At 49.6% G+C, this 20,222-nt stretch overlaps 4 protein-coding genes and 1 non-coding gene across 5 annotated transcripts; 4 read left to right on the top strand and 1 right to left on the bottom strand.

Annotated features, from left to right (window-relative positions):
• Nucleotides 1-945: 945 nt before the first annotated feature.
• Nucleotides 946-2,963, top strand: BCR38DRAFT_473113 (nucleoside phosphorylase domain-containing protein; the record flags this gene model as incomplete). Its single annotated transcript, XM_040862933.1, has 4 exons — nucleotides 946-1,291; nucleotides 1,378-2,231; nucleotides 2,324-2,338; nucleotides 2,551-2,963. Exons 1-4 carry the CDS (start codon nucleotides 1,239-1,241, stop codon nucleotides 2,961-2,963), a joined length of 1,335 nt encoding a protein of 444 aa, XP_040718414.1. The 5' UTR covers nucleotides 946-1,238.
• A 2,142-nt stretch (nucleotides 2,964-5,105) lies between these two features.
• BCR38DRAFT_388686 (cytochrome P450) lies at nucleotides 5,106-7,638 on the top strand. Its single transcript, XM_040857533.1, has 3 exons — nucleotides 5,106-5,612; nucleotides 5,674-6,070; nucleotides 6,134-7,638. The coding sequence occupies exons 1-3, from the start codon at nucleotides 5,385-5,387 to the stop codon at nucleotides 7,141-7,143; spliced, it is 1,635 nt and encodes a 544-aa protein (XP_040718413.1). The 5' UTR covers nucleotides 5,106-5,384; the 3' UTR covers nucleotides 7,144-7,638.
• Nucleotides 7,639-13,413: 5,775 nt separating this feature from the next.
• On the top strand, nucleotides 13,414-13,495 carry BCR38DRAFT_t127. The gene has a single exon. It is a non-coding gene; the product is annotated as a tRNA-Thr (tRNA).
• Nucleotides 13,496-13,665: 170 nt separating this feature from the next.
• BCR38DRAFT_483395 (CHY zinc finger family protein) lies at nucleotides 13,666-13,995 on the top strand (the record flags this gene model as incomplete). The annotated part of the gene is made up of 1 exon (XM_040863622.1): nucleotides 13,666-13,995. The coding sequence occupies one exon, from the start codon at nucleotides 13,666-13,668 to the stop codon at nucleotides 13,993-13,995; it is 330 nt and encodes a 109-aa protein (XP_040718412.1).
• Nucleotides 13,996-14,305: 310 nt separating this feature from the next.
• BCR38DRAFT_337421 (S-adenosyl-L-methionine-dependent methyltransferase) lies at nucleotides 14,306-15,637 on the bottom strand (the record flags this gene model as incomplete). The annotated part of the gene is made up of 3 exons (XM_040855533.1): nucleotides 14,306-15,071; nucleotides 15,128-15,257; nucleotides 15,328-15,637. The coding sequence occupies 3 exons, from the start codon at nucleotides 15,635-15,637 to the stop codon at nucleotides 14,306-14,308; spliced, it is 1,206 nt and encodes a 401-aa protein (XP_040718411.1).
• Nucleotides 15,638-20,222: the final 4,585 nt, after the last annotated feature.

The following is a 20,222-nucleotide window of genomic DNA, read 5'->3' as shown; positions in this document are numbered from 1 at the left end:
ACCGCCTCTATGCTGAGTGCAGTTCTGGGTCACTGCCTATTGATAGTCTTTTCATAGCTGCAGTCTTGGGCAGTAAGAGTCCTATCATTATCATCACCAATATAACTCTCTTGCCGATTCATGATTAGCACATCCTAGGTTTTCACTGGAATATTGAGTCAGCGAACATGGTGCCGTACCGCCATGAGAGTGATCAGCGCCTAGTACCACTGGTTTTAGACAGCAGATACACTTCATTCGTACCTGGTCGCAGTCTGTTCGAACGCCAGTGTGTACCCAACCCATCCCCATCGTCGTGGATCGGTAGCTGTTGTGTAACTTGGGGCAACGACCGCTTTATTGAATGGCTCGTCGAATGTCGCAGTGGATAACTAGCTACCCTCCTGACAAACTTGCCTGGTGCGACAGATTCAACTCGAAAGGGGGGACACTGGCATGCTTTGATACTCGCTTTCTCCCAAAGGATAGCGCTTCTCTTCTTCGATCGAGAAATTATCCTTCTACTATATCGTTGGAGCGACTGATCGCCCGGAATCTAGAAATCGAGTGTGTCGATATCAACATTTGTCTGGTCGTAGATGACCATCGCATTGTCGCCGTAAGAGTTGGAAAACCAGACACACAATATGTCCATTCTGCGCGATATCTATACAAAGGATCCTTCAGTCCAACTGTTCGAATAATATTAGCACCATCTAGACAAGAATACGACAAAAACGTCCGTAGAAATGTCTCTTACAACCAAGCACTAATCAGACTAATAGTAACTAATTGCAGAATTTATTCCACCCGAAGGCGCTAGGCCTAAAGGGAACTAATGCTATTGTGCTTGACTCGTTCTTCGTCAACTTATGCATGCTCCTATTTCGGTGGTTTCCTCTTATACAAGGCTAGGCGATCGCCGATCAGATATCACGTTAGCCAACCAGGCACGATAGAATGGCACTATGCTCGACGCAGGCCTCGATAGAAGGAGATTGGCCCCCACCCCAAGATTCTTGATTCAGATGTCTCCCAAACGCTCACTGTCGCTGCTCGTAATGCACGTAGTGCCCGTCCTCCGTTCGCTTCCTTGTCTTGTGCGATCCCGTTTTCATGACCACCCCCGCCCTACCCAAATTGCTAAATATTTGATCTGTTTTATATGACTTGTCTCAATCGAAATCGACGCGGAGAGTCTGTAGTCGATAAGAGCCGATCGAAGCTACTTGGTACACCCACCGGATTCCCCTCCAAATATGCCTCATCCGAATGACTACACAGTCGGTTGGATATGCGCCATTAATATCGAGTATGCTGCCGCACAAGAGTTACTCGACGAGGAGCACGAAGGCCCCAACTACGTATCACCGAAAGACAATAACGACTATACATTAGGTCGATCGGAAAACACAATGTCGTCATTGCTGTGCTGCCCAAAGGACAGTATGGACTGGTAAATGCTGCAAGCGTTGCAAAGGACATGTCGCACAGCTTTCCTAATATTAGATTTGGTCTGCTGGTTGGTATTGGCGGTGGGGTACCAAGTTTGAAGCATGACATCCGACTAGGAGATGTTGTAGTCAGCGCGACTAGTGAAGAGAAGGGTGCTGTGTTTCAGTATGATTTTGGCAAAACGATTCAAGATCAGAACTTTCATGTCACCGGGTTCTTGAATCAGCCACCACAGATCTTGCAGACGGCAACAAGTGGACTTCAAGCTCAGTATCGAAGGAAGGGACATCGGCTCCATGAGACTATTTGCCTTATTCTCCAGAGAAACCCAAGATTGCGGAAGGAATACATGCGTCCTGACGAAAGCACAGACAGGCTGTACCGAGCTGACGTTACCCACGACGAAGCATGTTGCACAGCTGCCACCAACCAGGACACATCAAAACTGATACCGCGCACCCTAAGAACGAAAAATGAGGATAACCCAGCGGTTCATTATGGTCTAATCGCTTCAGCCAACCAGTTGATGAAAGATGCTTCAGTCCGAGATCGACTTTCCAAGGAGACCAACGTCCTTTGTTTCGAAATGGAAGCGGCAGGGTTGATGAATCACTTCCCATGCCTGGTTATTCGCGGAATTTGCGATTACTCGGACACTCATAAGAACAAGGAGTGGCAAGGGTATGCAGCTATGACAGCCGCGGCATATGCAAAAGATCTCCTCAACCGTATTACACCAAATAGAGTGGAAGCCGAGAGGAAGCTTGGCGAGGTTCTAAAAGAAAGGTTCACATATAGTCAGTATCTTCTAAACTATCATGGGGCGGCGTTAGCTCTTACATCTTTGAACACATGTACTGATATCTAAGTAGGTAATGAAAATTTGTAGGGTATTCAGTTATTAGTAAGTGGGACTAAGACGGGAATTAAAACTCTTAAAGTAAGTAGCCACTTGGAGAAGCTCAGAAACTGGCGCCCGGTACCCGATCCATCAGTTAACTTCGACAAAGCACCAAAGCAAAGGCATTAAGGCTCGGGGCAGTGGTTCCTATAAAACATCATATACGCCACTTGGATTTGCGCGAAACATACTCTCCAACTAATTTTGTCTCCCAGCAAGTAGCAGTACGGAGGTTTTTCATCATGTGGTTATTGAGCATGCCTTCCTCAAACTCAGACGCTACCAGAACCGCGACTGTAACAAACACGAGATCATTTCCATTCCACTCAATGGATACGGTGTGAAATACCTGACGTTTCTCCAGAAATGCAACCTATTTCTTAAAATCAAGGTCGCCCGTAAAGCACGTCTCACCTACACGGACTTTTCTTTAAAATATATCAACAGATATATGCGGAAGAGCCCGCACTTATCAACTGTTTTACATAATGCTACGAAGAAACTAGCAGGAGACTGCAAGACATCCCGGCTCGATAAAAGTTCGAAAGGAACAAAACTCGGGAGTTTCCTCGCCTCATCAATACCAGATTTGCAAATTATGAAGATGCTGGAGAAATTGTCTGCATAGCTTACTTTCAATAGTATTAGTAGTAGTATCGGAATAATCACGAGGGGTTCTGAGCACGTATCCACAAACTTCCTGAAACCGTCGAAAGAGTATACGACAAGGTCCTAACTAGAAGTTATGATACTAGTAACGCTAAAAGACTTCTCCATATTATTTCTGATCTCTCCCAGTCCAAAAGAGTGAAGGTGGCCAAAAGGGCCTTGAAAACAAAAAGATGGTGCCTTTTGGCTCCACACTTGAGTGAATTGTTGATACACCAGAGACTTCTACCTTGAAGTTCTAACAGTTGGCTGTCGCCAAGGGTTTGATCTTCAGGGTCTATCCATCATCAGTCAACTGTCTATAGTAGCAGGAATACGGAAAAGACAGTCTTTGGAAGTCGAAGGCTGGTGCGGTCCGACAGCAGGCCACTGCTCCTACGATCAAATGCAGATCGAAGACGCTCGAAGACGCTCGATTCCTTAAAATTATTAGAGAACTCTGTATACTCTTCGTTGCCATCGTACTTTCTAGAATCGACCTGCGTCAAACAGCCAGGGAATTTTCAAATTGGACCGTTGTTTTGTGTGCATGCTATTTTCCATTATTGGTCAAGCTCTACTGGAAGGACGAGTAATTGGTCGGTTCTGCGATCGAATAAGCGCCTGTAACCCTCCAGGTCATAAGGGCGTAGGGTGCGGGGCATAATTGACCGATAAAAACGTGTATACCAGATCTCTCCGTTTTTTGCACCCTTCAGATTGGTTCATGGACAAATGCGGCCGCTGCTTAACCAATACCACCACGTTTACGCAGTAACTCAAAGCATCGCGGGTGCTATGGTTCATGAATTCGAATTGAGATTACTTGGGAACACGGCAACATTGGCCATTGAAGTTTAGCACATCTCTCATGTCGATATCCAAGCATGGGCGAGAAACCCTCACGAGCCACTTGACCTTTCCGTTTTTCGCATTGATGAGCGGATTACTTGGGCTCCTAGGAGAGTGACCACGCGAGAGGAGGACATTGGCTACAGTCTGAAGGGCGGGAGTATTTTGAGATCAATAAGCCGCTTATATATGACGAGGGGCCCAGAGCCCCTTCCAACGGCTGCAGCAGGATATATTAGAGGAGTCGCGCCACTAGCCGATATCGCTAGACAGGGACCTAGCCATGGATGGCACCGATGGTACCTTCTTTGTCATGGATATCGAGATATTGCTGCCACGATAGAAGAGCCACTTGCCACTTGTTGAGGAAGAATTGAGGATGGAGTTGTTGGTCTGTTTCGGGGGGCAGTGGTAAAAGGAGAAATTTATCAATACGTCACAAGCGGAGGACACAATAACCGGCACGGACCCGATGGCGCAACCAGGTTAGTTTCACCCTTAGCGCACCGTTTATTTTGTCGTCTACTTCGTAGGCATGCAGATTGTTAGTGGTATACACGCCGCATATCAAATAACTGAATAACACGTACAATTCTGTGCGACGACAAGTACGTGTCTCTTCGAAGTAGGCTCTGAACAAGGGTATTGATACTTCCCGAGAACCAGGATTCGGGTGAGGGACCAAGTATTGTGGGGGTTGTAGTACGCTAACAATATGCATGCCGGGGGAGGTGTACCGACGGTCTAACAGCCTAACGGCTTGGCTTCCATTCTCTCACATAATACGAAGTATCCATTAAGTAATTGGCTAGGGGCCACTACGATGCGAAACCTGCAATGACATGTTCCATGCTGGGAAAGTGGTGGCCGAACGCCTGGACCCCGGCATTGGCTGCGGCCACGGAGGGGCTACAGCGGACATCATGATGGTTCTATGGGGTCACAATACATGGCATTATATAACGCACACTACTACATATAGTATCAAACCCGATCTAAAGCACGCCACGGTGTCTCCCTACACTGCTTGCGACCATTTAAATTAGCCTCGCGACGCGCGAAGCTTCTAGAGCACTGGTGAATCCACAGCGAATATTGCCACTAGTGAAGTATCTACCCGTCCCTTTGACGTTGCCACTGCAATCGGTGATGCATACTGGTCACTGGAGTGCATTCGCCAGTGTAGCGTATTCGCCGGGTGGAAAACCTAGGCCAGACACAGAGCTGGCCCAGACATGGGGTCAGTCTAGTGGCCTTGGCGATGGGGTGGATCGCAGACACAGCGCCGATATCTAATCTTATCAGATGATCAAATAATTTGGTCTTCCATACATACACGATGATGGTGGGGAGGGGGGCGTCCAGGTTTTCTCTCCCCTCCCCGATACCGCCAAGATGTGATTTGAAATTTTCCTTTCGTAGGCAATGGAATGTTCCTCTTCAGAGATTTGTTGTCGTCCGACCGCCTTCTGTTCTTGATACACGCACTTAACTACTGCTGATTTCGCATGCTTTGGGCCGCCGCTGAGGCGATTAAAGTTGATTCGTAATGGACGAACTCCTGCAGAAGGTGATTGGCCATGAGCACTTTCGCAAAATTGCTCTGGCCATCGTCTTCTTCGCCGTCGCTGGTGTTCTGCTCTACCGGGCTTTCTTTCCTATACGTTATCCGGCAGACCTGCCACGCCTTGGAAAAGATGAGGGAATCTCGTGGCGCGACATGAGGAAGAAGTTCCAGACGGACTGCACGGCGGTTTTCGAAGAAGCATACGAAAAGGTAAGTTGCACCGCCACCGACTTTGACGAGTAGAAATCTAACCACGTCTTTGCGCGAACAGTACTCCAAGAGGGGCAAGACGGTACTGATCCCGGTGTTCGGCCCCCACGACGAAGTCATCCTACCGCCGAGTGCATTGCACTGGCTATGCAAGCAACCGGACAATGTGGCGAGTTCGCTTGCTGCGCAGATTGATTCAATCCAACCCCACCACAGTTTAGGCCACAAGTTCGCCCACGACCCATGGGGCGGAATGCTGATTAAGACGGATCTGAACAGCGCATTGGAGGCGGTCTGTGCCGTCATGAACAACGAGCTGGGCGCCGCTTTTGATGCTGTCTTTGGAACGGACACGGAAAACTGGAAAGAAATCGAGCTCTTCCCAGCCTGTCGCATAATAGGGGGCCGCGCTACTTTGCGCTTCACCCTTGGTGACTCCCCTGAAGGACGGCGACTCTGTAAGTAGAGCCATTTGGAAATCATATTTGGTCGAATGACAACTGACAGACATTCACCAACAGGCAAAGACGAGGAGTTTGTCCAAAGCTGCTACAATGTCTTGGACGGCATGCTCGACACGGCCGGCGACATGGCCGCGGCTCGTAAATTCCTCCGACCCATCCTCGGTCTTTGGGCAAGCAGGAACATGCCCGCGAAGCTCAAGGATCTCCAGACGCGCTTCGAGCCCTTGTACCGCGAAAGAATGCAAATCCTCGAGCAACAGGCCACCAACAAGGAGATGAAGGTCCCCCAGGATGTCATTCAGATGATGTTGCAGTACGCCATCAAGGAGCGCCGCGAAGAGGCCCTCAGCGTCGAGGACATGACGAAGCGTCTCGCCATGTCCAACTTCGGAACTATGCACCAGACCATCATCACGGTGCACAACCTGTTTCTGAACGTTCTCGACTCGGACCGCGAATTCAACACCATGTCGGTTCTTCGCGACGAGGTGGCAAGGATCATTGGCGACGAAGGCGAGATGCGTGAAAAGCACTGGACCAGGGCCAAAGTCTCGTCCATGACTAAAGCTGACAGCGTCACCCGCGAGACCCTCCGTATCAACTCTTTCATCGGTCGCACCGTACAGCGCCTCGTCGTTGCACCCGGAGGTCTGGTAACAGAGGACGGTATCCATCTGCCCCAGGGCACCATGGTGTCCATTCTGGCCCACCAGTCGCAAACCGACGGTGAGACGTTTACGGATCCCTTCAAATACGACCCCTGGCGTTTCTCCCGTCCTCGCGAAGCCGCCGCCGACAAGGTCACTGGCAAGCCGGGGTTGAACAACCTGAGTTTCGTGTCGACGTCATCCGACTACCTGGCTTTCAGCCATGGCAAGCATGCCTGTCCCGGCCGCTTCCTTGTGGACTTCGAGCTCAAGATGATTATGGCTTATGCTGTCATGAACTACGACATCGAATTCCCCGAGAGTTACGGCGGCAAACGACCCGCGAATACCTGGTTTGTCGGCTTTGGCATTCCCCCGCTGGATGTTAAGGTTAGGGTCAAGAGGAAGAAGACTGCATAGCTGATGAGGTAGGCGTGGGTTTTATCTAATTTGGTGCTCTCTGCCGGTGGTAGAAGAGGGGACATCTTCTAGCGATATAAAGCAGGGTAAAGGAGCATTGTGGTTTGACCCCGAATTCCTGATAGGGGAGTGGCGTAGTCACTTTTCTTTCAGGATATAACGGCGAATAACTACATGTGGATTTCCCGAAACTTGGAGTAGCCTTCACGGACGACGAGAAGATTGGTGGTTAATGTACATATTCGCCCTGGTGCGAGGAGAAAGAGGTATATAACAAGAATAAAACGCTCGTTGAGACTCGAACGGAAATTCCCTCCTGCTCAGTCGATGCGCGCGTCTATCAATGGTATACCCCTGGACAACATGAATTTTCGCAGTTCTCGAAGACTCGGCGTTCTCGGCTCTCTCTACTGTCTTTCTTTCGCCGTGGTCTAGTGAGAAAATCAAGGCCACTACGTTCCGACCTCGCTCGCAAAAGGGGTGGAGCAGAAAATTAAGGCTCGGTGAAGTATTCGAGAGTCCAATAGCGTTGTTGTGTTTGTTGCGTATCGATATTATCCCAGACTTGTCAAACTGTGGTGATGCAGCGGCATTTTTTCCAGAAGACCAGCGAAACTTGGAATCACCCAAGGGGCAATGGGTGCGAACTTTGGCACGCTTTGGCGACCGAAATTGTTTACGACTTCCTCGTCTGGGGGAAGCCACTCGTGTCGGACCGCACCGCACCAGCCTTTAACCCCCAACGGCTGTTTTCCCGCTTCTGGCTACAACAGCCAGTTACCGGATGTTGAACCCTGTGCACCAAATCCTCTGGTGTATCAGCCACTGTTATGCTCAGACGTCATCAGCAATCTTAAAATATGCAGCCAAGAGGCACATTTTTCTGTTCTTAAGGCCGTTTTGGCTATTTTCACTCTTCTGACTTGAGAGGCAGGAGACATACTCCATTCAATGCTTTATTGTACCTTGCAATCGAAGCAGTTGGATGTGACCATGAAGCAGTCTTTGGGTCCGAAGAGTTTGTGGCATAACAGCTGGCGCGACACGACGATGGACAGACTGGATCGTGGTGTAGACGATGAAGGCCAGTAAGGAAGGAGACTGAGAATGGGGCCAGGAAGAATCGAATGTTCCAATGGCCCTCGGAGGGGGCATCAGCTGTTTCACACGCGAATCTAAACACCTCACTCCTGCGTTCCCCACTTGATGCTGCGGTATTCTTTTGCAGACTCGCTCCGACCCGAGTTATGCCATGCTCTTCTTCTTCAGGACCTGACTTCTTTTACTTAAAAGCAGATTTCTGCATTCGTTTCTTGCTCAGAACATACTTGCAGAGAATGAGTGCTAAGACTGTCATTAAGACGAGTACCTATACGAAACACCGCAGAAGCAGGGCCGTAGATGCGGATCAGCTGGGCATCTAAAATTAATCTAATGCAGTTCGATTCCTCACGATACAATATACATGCCAATAGAAGATTATAAAGCTAACGTAGCTGGATTGGCCGCAGTGCTGCCGGTATCACTGTATAGCCTCCTGTATAGGAAGCCACCTCCGGGACGTCTTCCCGCGTTCAGCTTCCTAGCCTGAGCGAACGGTTCACACTTGTCTCAGACCTCTGAAGTAGCTTGAAACCTGTATGAATTCCTGTAGGCACCATCAGATGTCGAACTCCTTGAACGTTAATTTCATGGTCCCAAGGGTGGCAGGCGGTTTACCTAATGTCAAAAACCTCCTTATGGGCGGGTACAGCGCCTCCAGGCCGTCGACCTTGGGAGAAAGTTCGATAAACGCTGCCCTTACCTTTATATTCGAGACATATCTATATCCTCAGCTCCGCATGCCCGGCCACAAGAGGCCTAAGTACGTCATCAAGTACGATGTCTACTTGCTGGGACTGCTGTTGGACCTTCAAGGCTATTACAACGGAATTGCCAACTTGTGAGGACATATAACCACCCACTTAATATACAGTTTATACCTATATAAAGCCCTCATGGCCACATTCACTTATTCAGAAATTTCCAAAGGTCGTCACACATTCAATGCAATATGATTTGCACAATTATTACAATAGATTTTGCTCGCCGCAACGCCTGGGATGCGGACATTGCTGGAACAAGTATCGTGACATGACGTGATATCAGGTGCAGATAAGCCACAGTGGCTTATAGGCCTTATATATTCAGTGAGCTCTTGCAGTCTCGTCCTTCACTCTGTACTTGAAGTACCTGTGACATATGAACCGTTCAACCCTGCCAGAGGGAGTCCGGACCTTTGAGCAGAGTGCAAAAGAGCCCCTATTTATAAACAAGGACCTCCGGAGACCAGATAGAGGGGAGCGGACATAAGTCCAGCTTCGACACGACCACTCAGCCATCTATGACCCCTTGAGAGCAGATCTATATCGACAATTGCATTGAAGAGGAGCTGGATAGAGTCTGAGAGGCTAAGGAAGCCCAACGTCGGAGGCAGAAGAAGAGAGCCTCTATCGCCGCCCTCAGGAGAGGCCAAGACCCAGACGAACAGACGGCGGACACTAGTGACGGCCCAGTGAAGAGATTAAGGGAATCGACTTGGTGCAAACCGTCGACAGCCAGTCTATGATACAACACTACTAGTTGGGCAGAGCTCAAGGGTTTTGCTTTTGAAGTGAAAAGCCGCTATACTATTAACTCCTCGAGCCTATAAATGGAGGTTGGCCGTGTACGGTACGCCACTAGGTTCCTTAAAGGTGGAGTTGAGAGACATTGGATGGCACATATTCAGACGCACTACTATAGCGATATTATCAATACTAGCTGGGAATCCATGGAGAAATAGCTGTAAAATGACCCGACGATGATAATAGTCGAGTCCTCTAGACCTTGATTAAGCTGTACGGACGAGACTCTAGCTACAGGCCAGAAGCTCCAGAGCCTTTCAGGGGATTGCGAGACACTGGAGGCAGATTTGCCGGAACCATTACTAGAGAGTTATCGAGTAGGGCTCCCATTGGTTAGGCTTGACCTAGACATGATCCGACAGATGGTCTCCAACGGGATACTAAGAACCCGAGAGGAGCTTATTAGTGCAGTAAAGCGAGCAGATACCCTATCACGAGGTAGTAGCTAAGCCCTAGCTAGCATGCCAAGCACTACGGGGTCCAATAATAGTCGGTAGGACTGGCGTATCAACCCGACAGACCCCAGACCTAATAGCCACCTAGTATCCGATACTCGGGAACAGCTAACCAACAGCAGTCAACCCGCAACTCAAAAAACGAGTAATAAGTGGCTGGCAAATGCAGAATGCTACTCTTGTCACAAGAAAGGCTACCTCGCAAATAATTGCCCAGAGCCGGTACCGGCGGCGCAGCTCAACAGAGAGCCAACTGGTGTTCGTAGTGGTCTGCTACTGCCAACTAATAGAGAGAGGAGCCGCCACTACCAGAACTAATTGGCTTAAGATTAGTGGTGGTTGGATCAAGAAGCGGGCTCTTCCTGATGGAGGCTCTCAGATTAATGCGGTGGACAGACATCTACCGCAGGGTGTCAACTCGCCAGAAGAAAACTCTTGGGTTGCAAAGAAAGATATTAGCGATGACCTCATTCAAGACTACGAAGCCAAAACTATCAACAGCTTTCCAGCGACGTTTGGCACGTCAGACACTAGCCGATGTCTAAGAGGCGCACAGAAAGAGACGAAACCACAACATCAATCCACCCCGATTAGAACCCCTACTTGTTGGACTCCTCATCATCTGCGTTTTCCTCAAACCTATCATGGTGCTGGAGAGAAGTTAGAGAAATCCGGCCACCAGGTGTACACCAGCTGGCTTACTACTTCTGCATACGTCACAGACAGTTCCTTGTGGCAGGTCAACAGACGGTGCAAGTCCGAGGACTGCGCCTCTAGCGTGGTGCGGATTCGGGTCAACTCAACCGCTGCCCTTTCGGCAGCAGCGGCTTGGCGCTCGAGGGCTAAGATCTTTCGCTCCTGCTGCACCGCAGCGGGGTCCTTGTCGAATGCCTTGCGTTTTTCCACAGACGTCGTTTTGGTCGCCTGTAGGGCCTTTTTGACCGAGACCTACGCAGCGGTAAGGGCCTCCTAGCAGCTGGTCAGAAGCTGTTGCCCGACGACACCTCAGGAGATTGGATATTCTACCTCGTATCCGGCATGCTTGTCATCAACAATTGACGCTATGGTGCGAACAAGACAAGCCGAACGCGTCTGCAGCGTTCCTAGTGGCTACTTATATCAGCCAAGCCCGCAGGAGCGGTCTTTCAAGGGGAGGGTCGTACCGCAAAGCAGAACTTACCATCAAGGCCCTGGCAGTAGGTGCACTTCCTCGATCCACCTGCCGCACTGTTAGTAGGGTAGGCTTCAGATGTAGGGAAATAAAACCTACTATCGTCATCCTCGCACATCGGGTAGGTGTCACTGGCGGTCGGCTTCCACTTGACCATTCGGTTTAGGCATCGGGTGCAAGCCGCGTTGCGACGTGTGTAGCTACGGCCGTCAATGTGGCCGCAGTCGGGCTGCAACTTGGAGTTGGCCAGTGAAGATGATCCAGACGCCATGGCGGCAGAGAGGATGTTGGTGGTGGGACGTAGGTAATGGTTGGAAGTGAGGGAAAGAACTGGTCGAAGAGGGATAGTGTTGTGTGATCGGATATGCTTGGGGGAGGAATCGTTTAGTGGGGGTTGAATCGTAGGAAAGAAGCTTGAAGTGAAGCGGGAAGAGAGCTGTGAACAATGCGTGAGCAGAATACTAGAGGGTATGGGGTGAAGCATTTCTGGAGTCACTATGTCTACAGTTGGGAGCAAGTGGATTCCTGCTGCCCAGTTCAGGCAGGTTTCGACTCCTGGGCCTACAGATGTGCTGTAAGGGCGACCAGTTAGTTTTCTGTGTAAATAAGCTGCTGTGACCCCCTGTGGATCCAAATCAGAGGATCTGATTGGCTACATCGTTGCTCTTAAGCAACATTTCGTAGCTTCGGAAATAGCTGAGCTTTCTAGAAAAAACACCATCAAAAGAGATCTGAACCACACAACTGACTTGGCACGAAATCAATCCTGATATTCGTGACTTGAGTCCTGTGAGGTCAGATCGACCAGGATACACACCCCTCTCTTCAGCAATTAACTTGTCGTTATTGAGCCCCCTACACTAAACTGGTGGTACCTAATTGGTGACTGGCAACCGACTTCTTTCTAGCACTCTCGTTCTTCACTCTGTGCATGAAATACCCGTGACACGTGGCGTGATGCTGCGCTGCTTGAGTGTAGATAACAATTTTGGCGCACGCATTGGCGATGGGCTGACGGACTTCTATTGGAATATATTCTTGGAGTTTGTCTGTTGCGCCAAGCAAGTCAAGGTATTTGGTTGATCCTAATTCCGTGTTTTTGTACGCCATCTTTGATGAGCTCGCGACGGGGTTTGACGAGTTATTAGTACCTAGTTATTGGTATTATAACACGAGGAGTTAAGTAATTTCGTTATGATTTTCTATACATGGGTCTAAAATGGGATTAAGAGAAAACTAACTGCACGTATAGTTGCTAATTTTGGGTTGCAGCAACTTTAGCCGGGGCGACATGATGAGCCTCCTTGGCTGCGCCAAACTTACATACCATGCTCTCCCACTACTCCTGCTAATGCAACAATAGCTCCGGAGGACGGTTGTGCATAGTCTGGAGTAATCTGCTATCAGTCCAAGCTACACTTATCTACAAGTAGGACGCAAATTTAGCTAGAATTTCCTAGACTATAAGGTTTGAATGGAGGGCATTAGTAGATAGATTAGAGTTCATTCTAGCCTTTTTCCAGTTGAATTATTACCTGGTTTGTTTCCGGGTCAAAAATAATAACGAACTTGTACTATCTACGTAACCGTACTTAATATGTTGCTTCTAACATAGGCTGACATGGCGTTATTGTAGTCTGGTAACACTAAGCGATAACAGGTCCGAGTCTCTGAGATTACGTATCTCAGATGAGAAGACGGTCGACTTTTTGTTTACAGTCAGTTGTTAATGGACCGAGAAGCAATGCCATAGCGCTGGAAACGTATTAATTAATCGCATTTTCCATATCTTCTCGAATCAATACTGCCATTTGTGAGAATATATCAGATGCAGCTCAAGCAATTACAGTGTCGGAGATTCTATAGGGCGAAAGTTCGCAAGATACTCCCCACAGTCCTGAAGAGTGTAGAACATGATCCGTTTCTTCGCCACAAATTGACAACTCAAGTTGCTCATTCTCCACTTGGCATTTCAAATGCCCTCATAGCTCAGTGGTAGAGCGCGTCACTAGTATCTCTTAGCTATGACGAGGTCGTCAGTTCAATTCTGGCTGAGGGCACTTCTTTATTTAACCTTTACTTTTTCGAGATTTTGTCTCCATTTTTGACAGCTGCACACTGAGCTCAAATCTTGTGCACAAATGATGCAAGATTCTCCTCGTGTCTCACTTTTATCACTCGCATCTCGAGTGTCAACACACGACGCGATTCTCGAAACCAACTCGTCGCCATGCCACCAGACATTGCCGTCCGCGGCCTCGAAGTCACTGCGCGCACGCAGTGCAGCCACTGGCATTCGGAGCGCGACATCATCGCGATAAAGCACAAGTGCTGCGGCGAATACTACGCCTGTATTTCGTGTCATGAAGCGCTGGCCGATCACCCGAACCAGGTGTGGCCAAAAGGCGAGCAAGGCATTGCCAAAGGCGTGCTTTGCGGTAATTGTCACCATGAGTTGACGATTGTTGAGTACCTGGGGAGTGGGAATCGATGTACCAAATGCGCGGCGGAGTTCAATGCCGGGTGTAGGCTTCATTACGATCTGTATTTCGAGGTGTGAGCGGTTGGGTATGGTGGATGAGACCCGATGGTGGCAGCTGGACTTGGACCAGTGCAGTCGCTCCATAAGACTGCGCAAGGAACTGGAGGCACTGGGGTCGTGTTTCGCTCTCAGAGGCCTCAGCCGGAGGGATCTACGTGTGCGTAACGTATTATGATCAATCATCGCATGTCATCAGCGCACCGGGACCCAAAGGATACGATGGAGCGGGCTCGTTCAAACCCCTTTGCCTCCGTCAATGTAACGGCTGCAATCTCTGGTTTCCCTGACAACATTGCTGTCTGATGCGAAAAGTATGATGTAAATACGTTTACACCAGTTCAGCTTCAATCACACTCTCCACCGCCCTTGGATGTCTCAATACGCTGATGATCTTGAACCCAGCTTGACCCAGCAAGGTTGTCCAATGCTCTTCTGTCCTCTCTAGTCCCGATACAGTGCTCATCAGCTGCAAGTCGAGAGTCGTCATCAAGTTTGTCGCACCCTGCGCTGGCAGCACCACCTCGTAAATCAACAACTTGGAATACCCCTTCTTCATCGCAGCCTTGACATGGCCAAAAATGCGCAAGCAATCGGCGTCAGGCCAGTCATGAGGCACAGCGTGGAAGAAATATGCCCTACTGCCCACAACCGGCTGGGCTGTGAAGAAGTCATGCGCCATTCGCTTGATGCGTCCGTCGAGCTGCTCCTTGGCATGCGTTGAAACGACTTCAGGCAGATCCTGGACAATGAGCACATCGGAAGGCAGATCTTCGTGACGTGCCAGCAAGCGAGCTGTGTCCAGGCCGTGGGCACCTCCTACGTCGACGAATAAGGGGCCGCTTCGCAGGTCCGTCCCTTCGACTAGCTTGCGGGTGTCGAAAACATCAGTCCAGTCCATCTTGTAGTTTTGCAGCGCCGTCATGAGCCCGATGAAGCTACCACCCGCGATGGGATCGTTCTGGCAGTGGTCAAAGAAATCTTCACCGACTAGGTCGGCGTAGTTGTCAAACTTGGTCTTGTCTAGGGGCTCCTCGTATTTGATCTTCTTCAAGAACTTTGCCAGGCGTATCCCTCCAGGGATTGTGTGGTGAATCCTGGGTGCAGTTGTAAGTTGCGGTACAACAGGGTAGAGACTGAGAGGAAGACAAACCCACACAACATCGTCTGGCCAATGTAGGTTGCGCTGTCCCCCATGGCCAGCGAGAACGGGGTGGGTTTCCACATGTCTATGCCGGTTTCTTCAAGCAGGTACAGGGCAGATATATGTTTCAGAAACCGTCCTGAGGCTGTCAATAACCCACCAGCACTTTCAAAGAAGGACTTCGACCGTGGTGTTGGTAAATAGCTTACTGAGAAGGTTCCGGTTAACCGTGACATTGCACATGCCCAATATGTCGTCCAGCGTCTGTGCCGCCCCTCCGTTCTGCTTGTTTACTTCTGTCCATTTAGTCCAAATTCCGAGATCTGAGCAGATCTGCACGCCGGATATGAGCACTGGATTCTCAAACGATAAAGCCCAGCTGCGTTCGAAGGGGGTCTCGAGGCGAGCCAGAAGTCGACGTGCGGCTTCTTTGGCCGCATAGCGCTCCGCATCATTGTCAAAGGTCTCTGGCTGGATCGAGTCCAGTTTCGAAAGTGTGTCTTTGAAGGTAGAAGACATGATGAAGTGACGTTACCCGAGAGGCTCGGCTGGCGTTTGGGAGGGTGGAGGATCAATAACAATGGAGTATCACTGTTGAAGTACTTACTCTACGCGGTAGCACCGTATATTTAAGTCGCGACATCATATCCTTATCGCAACGATACCTCCCGCCGAGGCGGCTTCATCTCTATATCCAGTGTTATGCATATCGTTCTTAGGCACTCTGCTCTCAGCGGGGCTTCGCAGGGGCAGCGATCCTTTCGGTTTAGTGAGGAGAAATCGGTTGATACCTTGAGAACCTGGCAGTGAATGATACGTGGCGTTCCAGCCGCCTTTTTTTCCAATTGGTTACAAGTATCTGGGAATGCTTGGAATGGCAGCAAAGACGCATCCTTGCGGTCAAGTCGCATGATCTGTTTCAGCTTGCTTTCCCATCATTACTTGATCGCGGAATGTACGCCGTCCTAGCAGTAGCCGTACCCCTCAACTTGGCCGGGGCCGGACGGCAGAAGAATGGGGCTCCCCGACGAGTTGTGCCGCGGCTCGACACTCCTACCCAAATAGTCCTATCTGCCTCTCCACTTCACACACTTCGCCACTTTCAATTTCCCTCACTCCTCAGTATATGCCATTCATGGCCGGGCTCGTCGCTGGCCCATGAAAAGACCTTTATCGGTTATCCGACGCACATTAATCAGTATTTGTCGTATTGATGCTCTCCAAGGACCATAAGGACGAATCGTAGCATGGCCAGATTGAATATTGGCCACTACTGCAGGAGGGTTTTTTATTGGCACATGTAAGGCAATGCGAGACATAGATTTGACTAGGCTAGAGGAAAAGCAATGCATTTGATCCTGAAGCAGTCATCTAATAGCAGCTCCCGCTCCTTTCCATGTTACCGTACTCAGGGGTGTTAGAGGTCATTTCCTGTACTTCCTGGTTTTCTTTGTCTGGAGCGTCAAGGGCACATTGAGCGTATTCTTCCTATACCTGAAGTGCGTAGTTACGTCAAAGATGCCGATCCAAGTTCCACCTAAAGCGAACGATGACCGAACCAGTAAAAACATGGCCAACAAAGAATACTAGTTCATCGGTGTCTTACGGTACAATCCCAAAGGTATACCAGCCTCTCAGCCCAGCATAGCTACCAGTCGAAAAAAACGGAGATTTACACAATGATTAGTGTCGAGACGGGTAGCGCACGTCCGACTTAGTTCACGCGGGTGGTGTATCATCTGAATGGTAAAGCCCTATAAAGTGGCGGCTGATAAGTGGCGGCTGATAAGTGCCGGCCATGAGTTAGGAACATGGTGGCAAGCCTTTTCAAATCCTTCCGTTCATCTCTACAGTCGTTCAAGTATATCAAGACGGTCATCTAGGTCGGAACAAAAGCCTTCCGCCCACCCGATCAACGATAACCCCCAAGCAGGGGACAGAATAAAAGGCTTGCTCAGGTAGAATAACCAGCTTATACCTGGTGTACTACATTATAGTATCGAGCTACCCTATACTATTGCAACCTTCGTGCGTTGTTTATTCCGTAGCAACTAGGTCTAGTTCCCGGCAAAAACCAGAACTTCAGGCTCCGCATTGGATTCGTATGATATCTCCATACTAAATACGTGCTTATCGTTCGACATATTTTTTACATTCAAAGCCTGATCAACACCATGAACAAAATACGAAAATGTTTGAAATCCTGATTGATATAACGCTAAACGACGAGCACCCCTGAGCCAATTCGCCAATCTACTTGGATGGCCAGGTAGAGCTTCTCTCTTAATTTCGCTTTTTACTTCAAAAGTCCTGCATGCCCCTCCCCCACCCGAGGATACCCTATTTGAGAAACCACAAACCCATACCCGTAGATCGGAATCGGCCCGGTCAACGGCCCAAATACAAAAGAAGCCGTCTCTCGCGTGTGCCCCTCGACCTGTTGCTGCTCCTCTTCAGAACCCGATTCCGGGTAAACCTACTCCGAGTCGGCTACGGAGATGATGTCATCCGACGGATGATCTCGGGTCTCATGAGGCTCATGCGTGGATGGGGTCATGGCTTCTTGGGTTGACAGGAACACCTCGGTGATGGCGGCTTGGATGGCGGCCTTAATACCGCCGCCGAATTGAGAGGCGGGCATGCCGAATTTGGGGGCCTGGGCCAAAATAGAGACGTCGTTGTTGTTGACAGGTGCGGCGATGACGTCGGTGTCGATATTGGCATCCTCAAGAATTACATCTTCTTCTCCAATCTCGCTATCATCGTCAGAGTCGTGCCCCACGACGTCAAACCCCTCCTTCAACGTCTCGACCTCTTGGGTCAACCTCGACATCTGCTCGCGCAAATGCGCAATTTCACTATCACGCATCTCGACCAAATCCATCTGGGCCTCTCCCTGCATCTTCAACTTCTGGGCATTTTCCTCCTCCAGTTGAAGTTTCTTCTGCAATTCATCAACCATCTTCTTCTTCTCGACCGCCGCAATCGTTGCTTCAAGCCTCCTCGTCTTCTCCAAGTCCTGCTGCTCCTTCAGCGACCACAGCAGAGCCGGAATGCGCTTCTCTTCAAGGTACTTGATCTTCTCCAGCAACTTCATAATTTCCTGACCCCGGCGGTTCAACTGGACTACATGCTTGGTCCTAAACACCGCCGGGTCGTCGCACGACTTTGCAATATTGTCCTGCAGGCCCGTGATGACGCTCTGCAATTGCTCCACATGCCTCTGGTGATCCCACCACTTCTTTCTCTCAGCCATCATGTACCGGCGTACGTCCTGCTGGTGAGCTTTCAGGCGCCCCTCGTAGTGCTCTCTCAAAGCCGAGATGACAGCGCGGTGGTGCGCCCCTTCCTTCTTGCTCAGCTCCTGTTGGCGGCTGATCTCGTCTCTCATCTTGGTCATGGATTGGCGGTACGACTTGAGCCAGGAGCGATGGCTGGCCCACTCTGCCTCGTTCTGTTTTATGTTGACGGCCAGCTTGGCCTCCAGGTCCTTGTTGGCCTTTTCGAGGTCCTCGTTGGACTCATAGAGCTTCTTGTTGGACTCATAGAGCTTCTCGTTGGACTTATAGAGCTTCTGGTTGGACTCATAGAGCTTCCCGTTGGACTCATAGAGCTTCTCGTTGGACTCATAGAGCTTCTCGTTGAACTTATAGAGCTTCTCGTTGGCGTCCTTAAGCTCTTTGTTCTTTAGGTGTCGAATGGTCTCGGTATCCTTGGCGCGGAGCTCTTTCACTTCTACGATGAGCTGATCTCGCACATTTTGCACCATCTTCAAGTCCTTTTCCTTGGCCTCTATCTCGAAGAGCAGGTTCCCGGCCTCTTCCTCCTTAGCCTGGAGCTTCGTTGCAAGCTCGCCCTCTTTGTCCGTCCGGACTTTATTCAGGTCGTTGACCAGGTCGTTTTTCTGCCACCGGAGCACGTCTCGCTCGTGTCTGATTTCATCGTAATCCTTCCCTGACTCATTCCATTGAGTTCGGAGTTGTGCCAGCTCCGACTTGATCTTTGTCAGTTCCTGGACACGGGCCTCCCATGTCTGGCGGTACCTCTTCTCGGACGTTTTGTGCTGCTCCACGGTTCCCTCGAGGCGTTGAATGCACTTATTCTTGTCCGCCAGTACGGCTTGAAGCTCGTATACTTTGCTCTGAAGAGACGCCTCCTTGTCCATAGGAAAGGCTGTCGTTTTTCCCTGCATTGGCTTCGTCTGTTGTATCGAGCTGTCAACGGGAAGCTCTGCAATGTCCACCGGTAATCGATTGGCTGAGTAAACACGTCGCATCTGAACGGGAGTGGTAATCTCCTGATTAGAAGACTCTTCAGTCATCGACAGAGTGCTTCCTGGGATAGGCAGCGGTTTATTTCCCAGCGTGATGCCCTCTCGGTGCATACCCGCCGGTGTATTGGCAAAGATCGCCTCATGTGAAAGGACATGGTACAAGGACGTTAGTGAGGGATTGTTGTTGTGTTTTTCCTCAGAGGCCCATCCACCTGGCATCTCGGCCGTTCTCTCAACGGAAAACGTGGAATCCATCTCAAAGGCCTGATGGTTCTGGCTCATACCCTTGACCTTGTTTATCTGTCGTGGTGTGTGGGGAGTAACTGTAACGTTGCGTACAGATGCACTACACACAGTTTGAGGTGGGTGTGAAAAAAGGAATCCCAGGGAGAAAGATACTGAAGGAAGTTGGTCGATTTTATGCTGAATAAATATTTCGCCCAAGAATTTTGGGAAGGCGCTCAGAAAAATATTTGTCACACCGGTACAGCATAGAGGTTACGGCCGTTCCTGGTTCCTCGAAAGCTTGATGGCCGGGCGGGGCTTGCAAGCCGAAGTGACCACTTCGAGACTGCAGAGGTAAATTAAAAGCCAGAGAATTCACATATTTCAGGCTATGACATTGTAGTGTAGTGCTTGCAAGACGAATCACTTAGACTGTGATAGGATGTGTGTAGGTGCAGGCTGGCGAACCCGTATTCGTTGGGAATTGGGCATAAGTCAAGCAAAAATTTGACTGCTAAGCACTTTAATGTAAGACATCAAAGCCTCAATTTTCCATCTCGATTAGTGTGACAAGGAATTTTCTGTTGTGCCTGGTCTACAAGTGGT

Source organism: Pseudomassariella vexata (genome assembly GCF_002105095.1).
Source record: "Pseudomassariella vexata strain CBS 129021 chromosome Unknown BCR38scaffold_4, whole genome shotgun sequence".
Taxonomy (NCBI): domain Eukaryota; kingdom Fungi; phylum Ascomycota; class Sordariomycetes; order Amphisphaeriales; family Pseudomassariaceae; genus Pseudomassariella; species Pseudomassariella vexata.
This window is presented reverse-complemented; position numbering and strand designations above follow the sequence as displayed.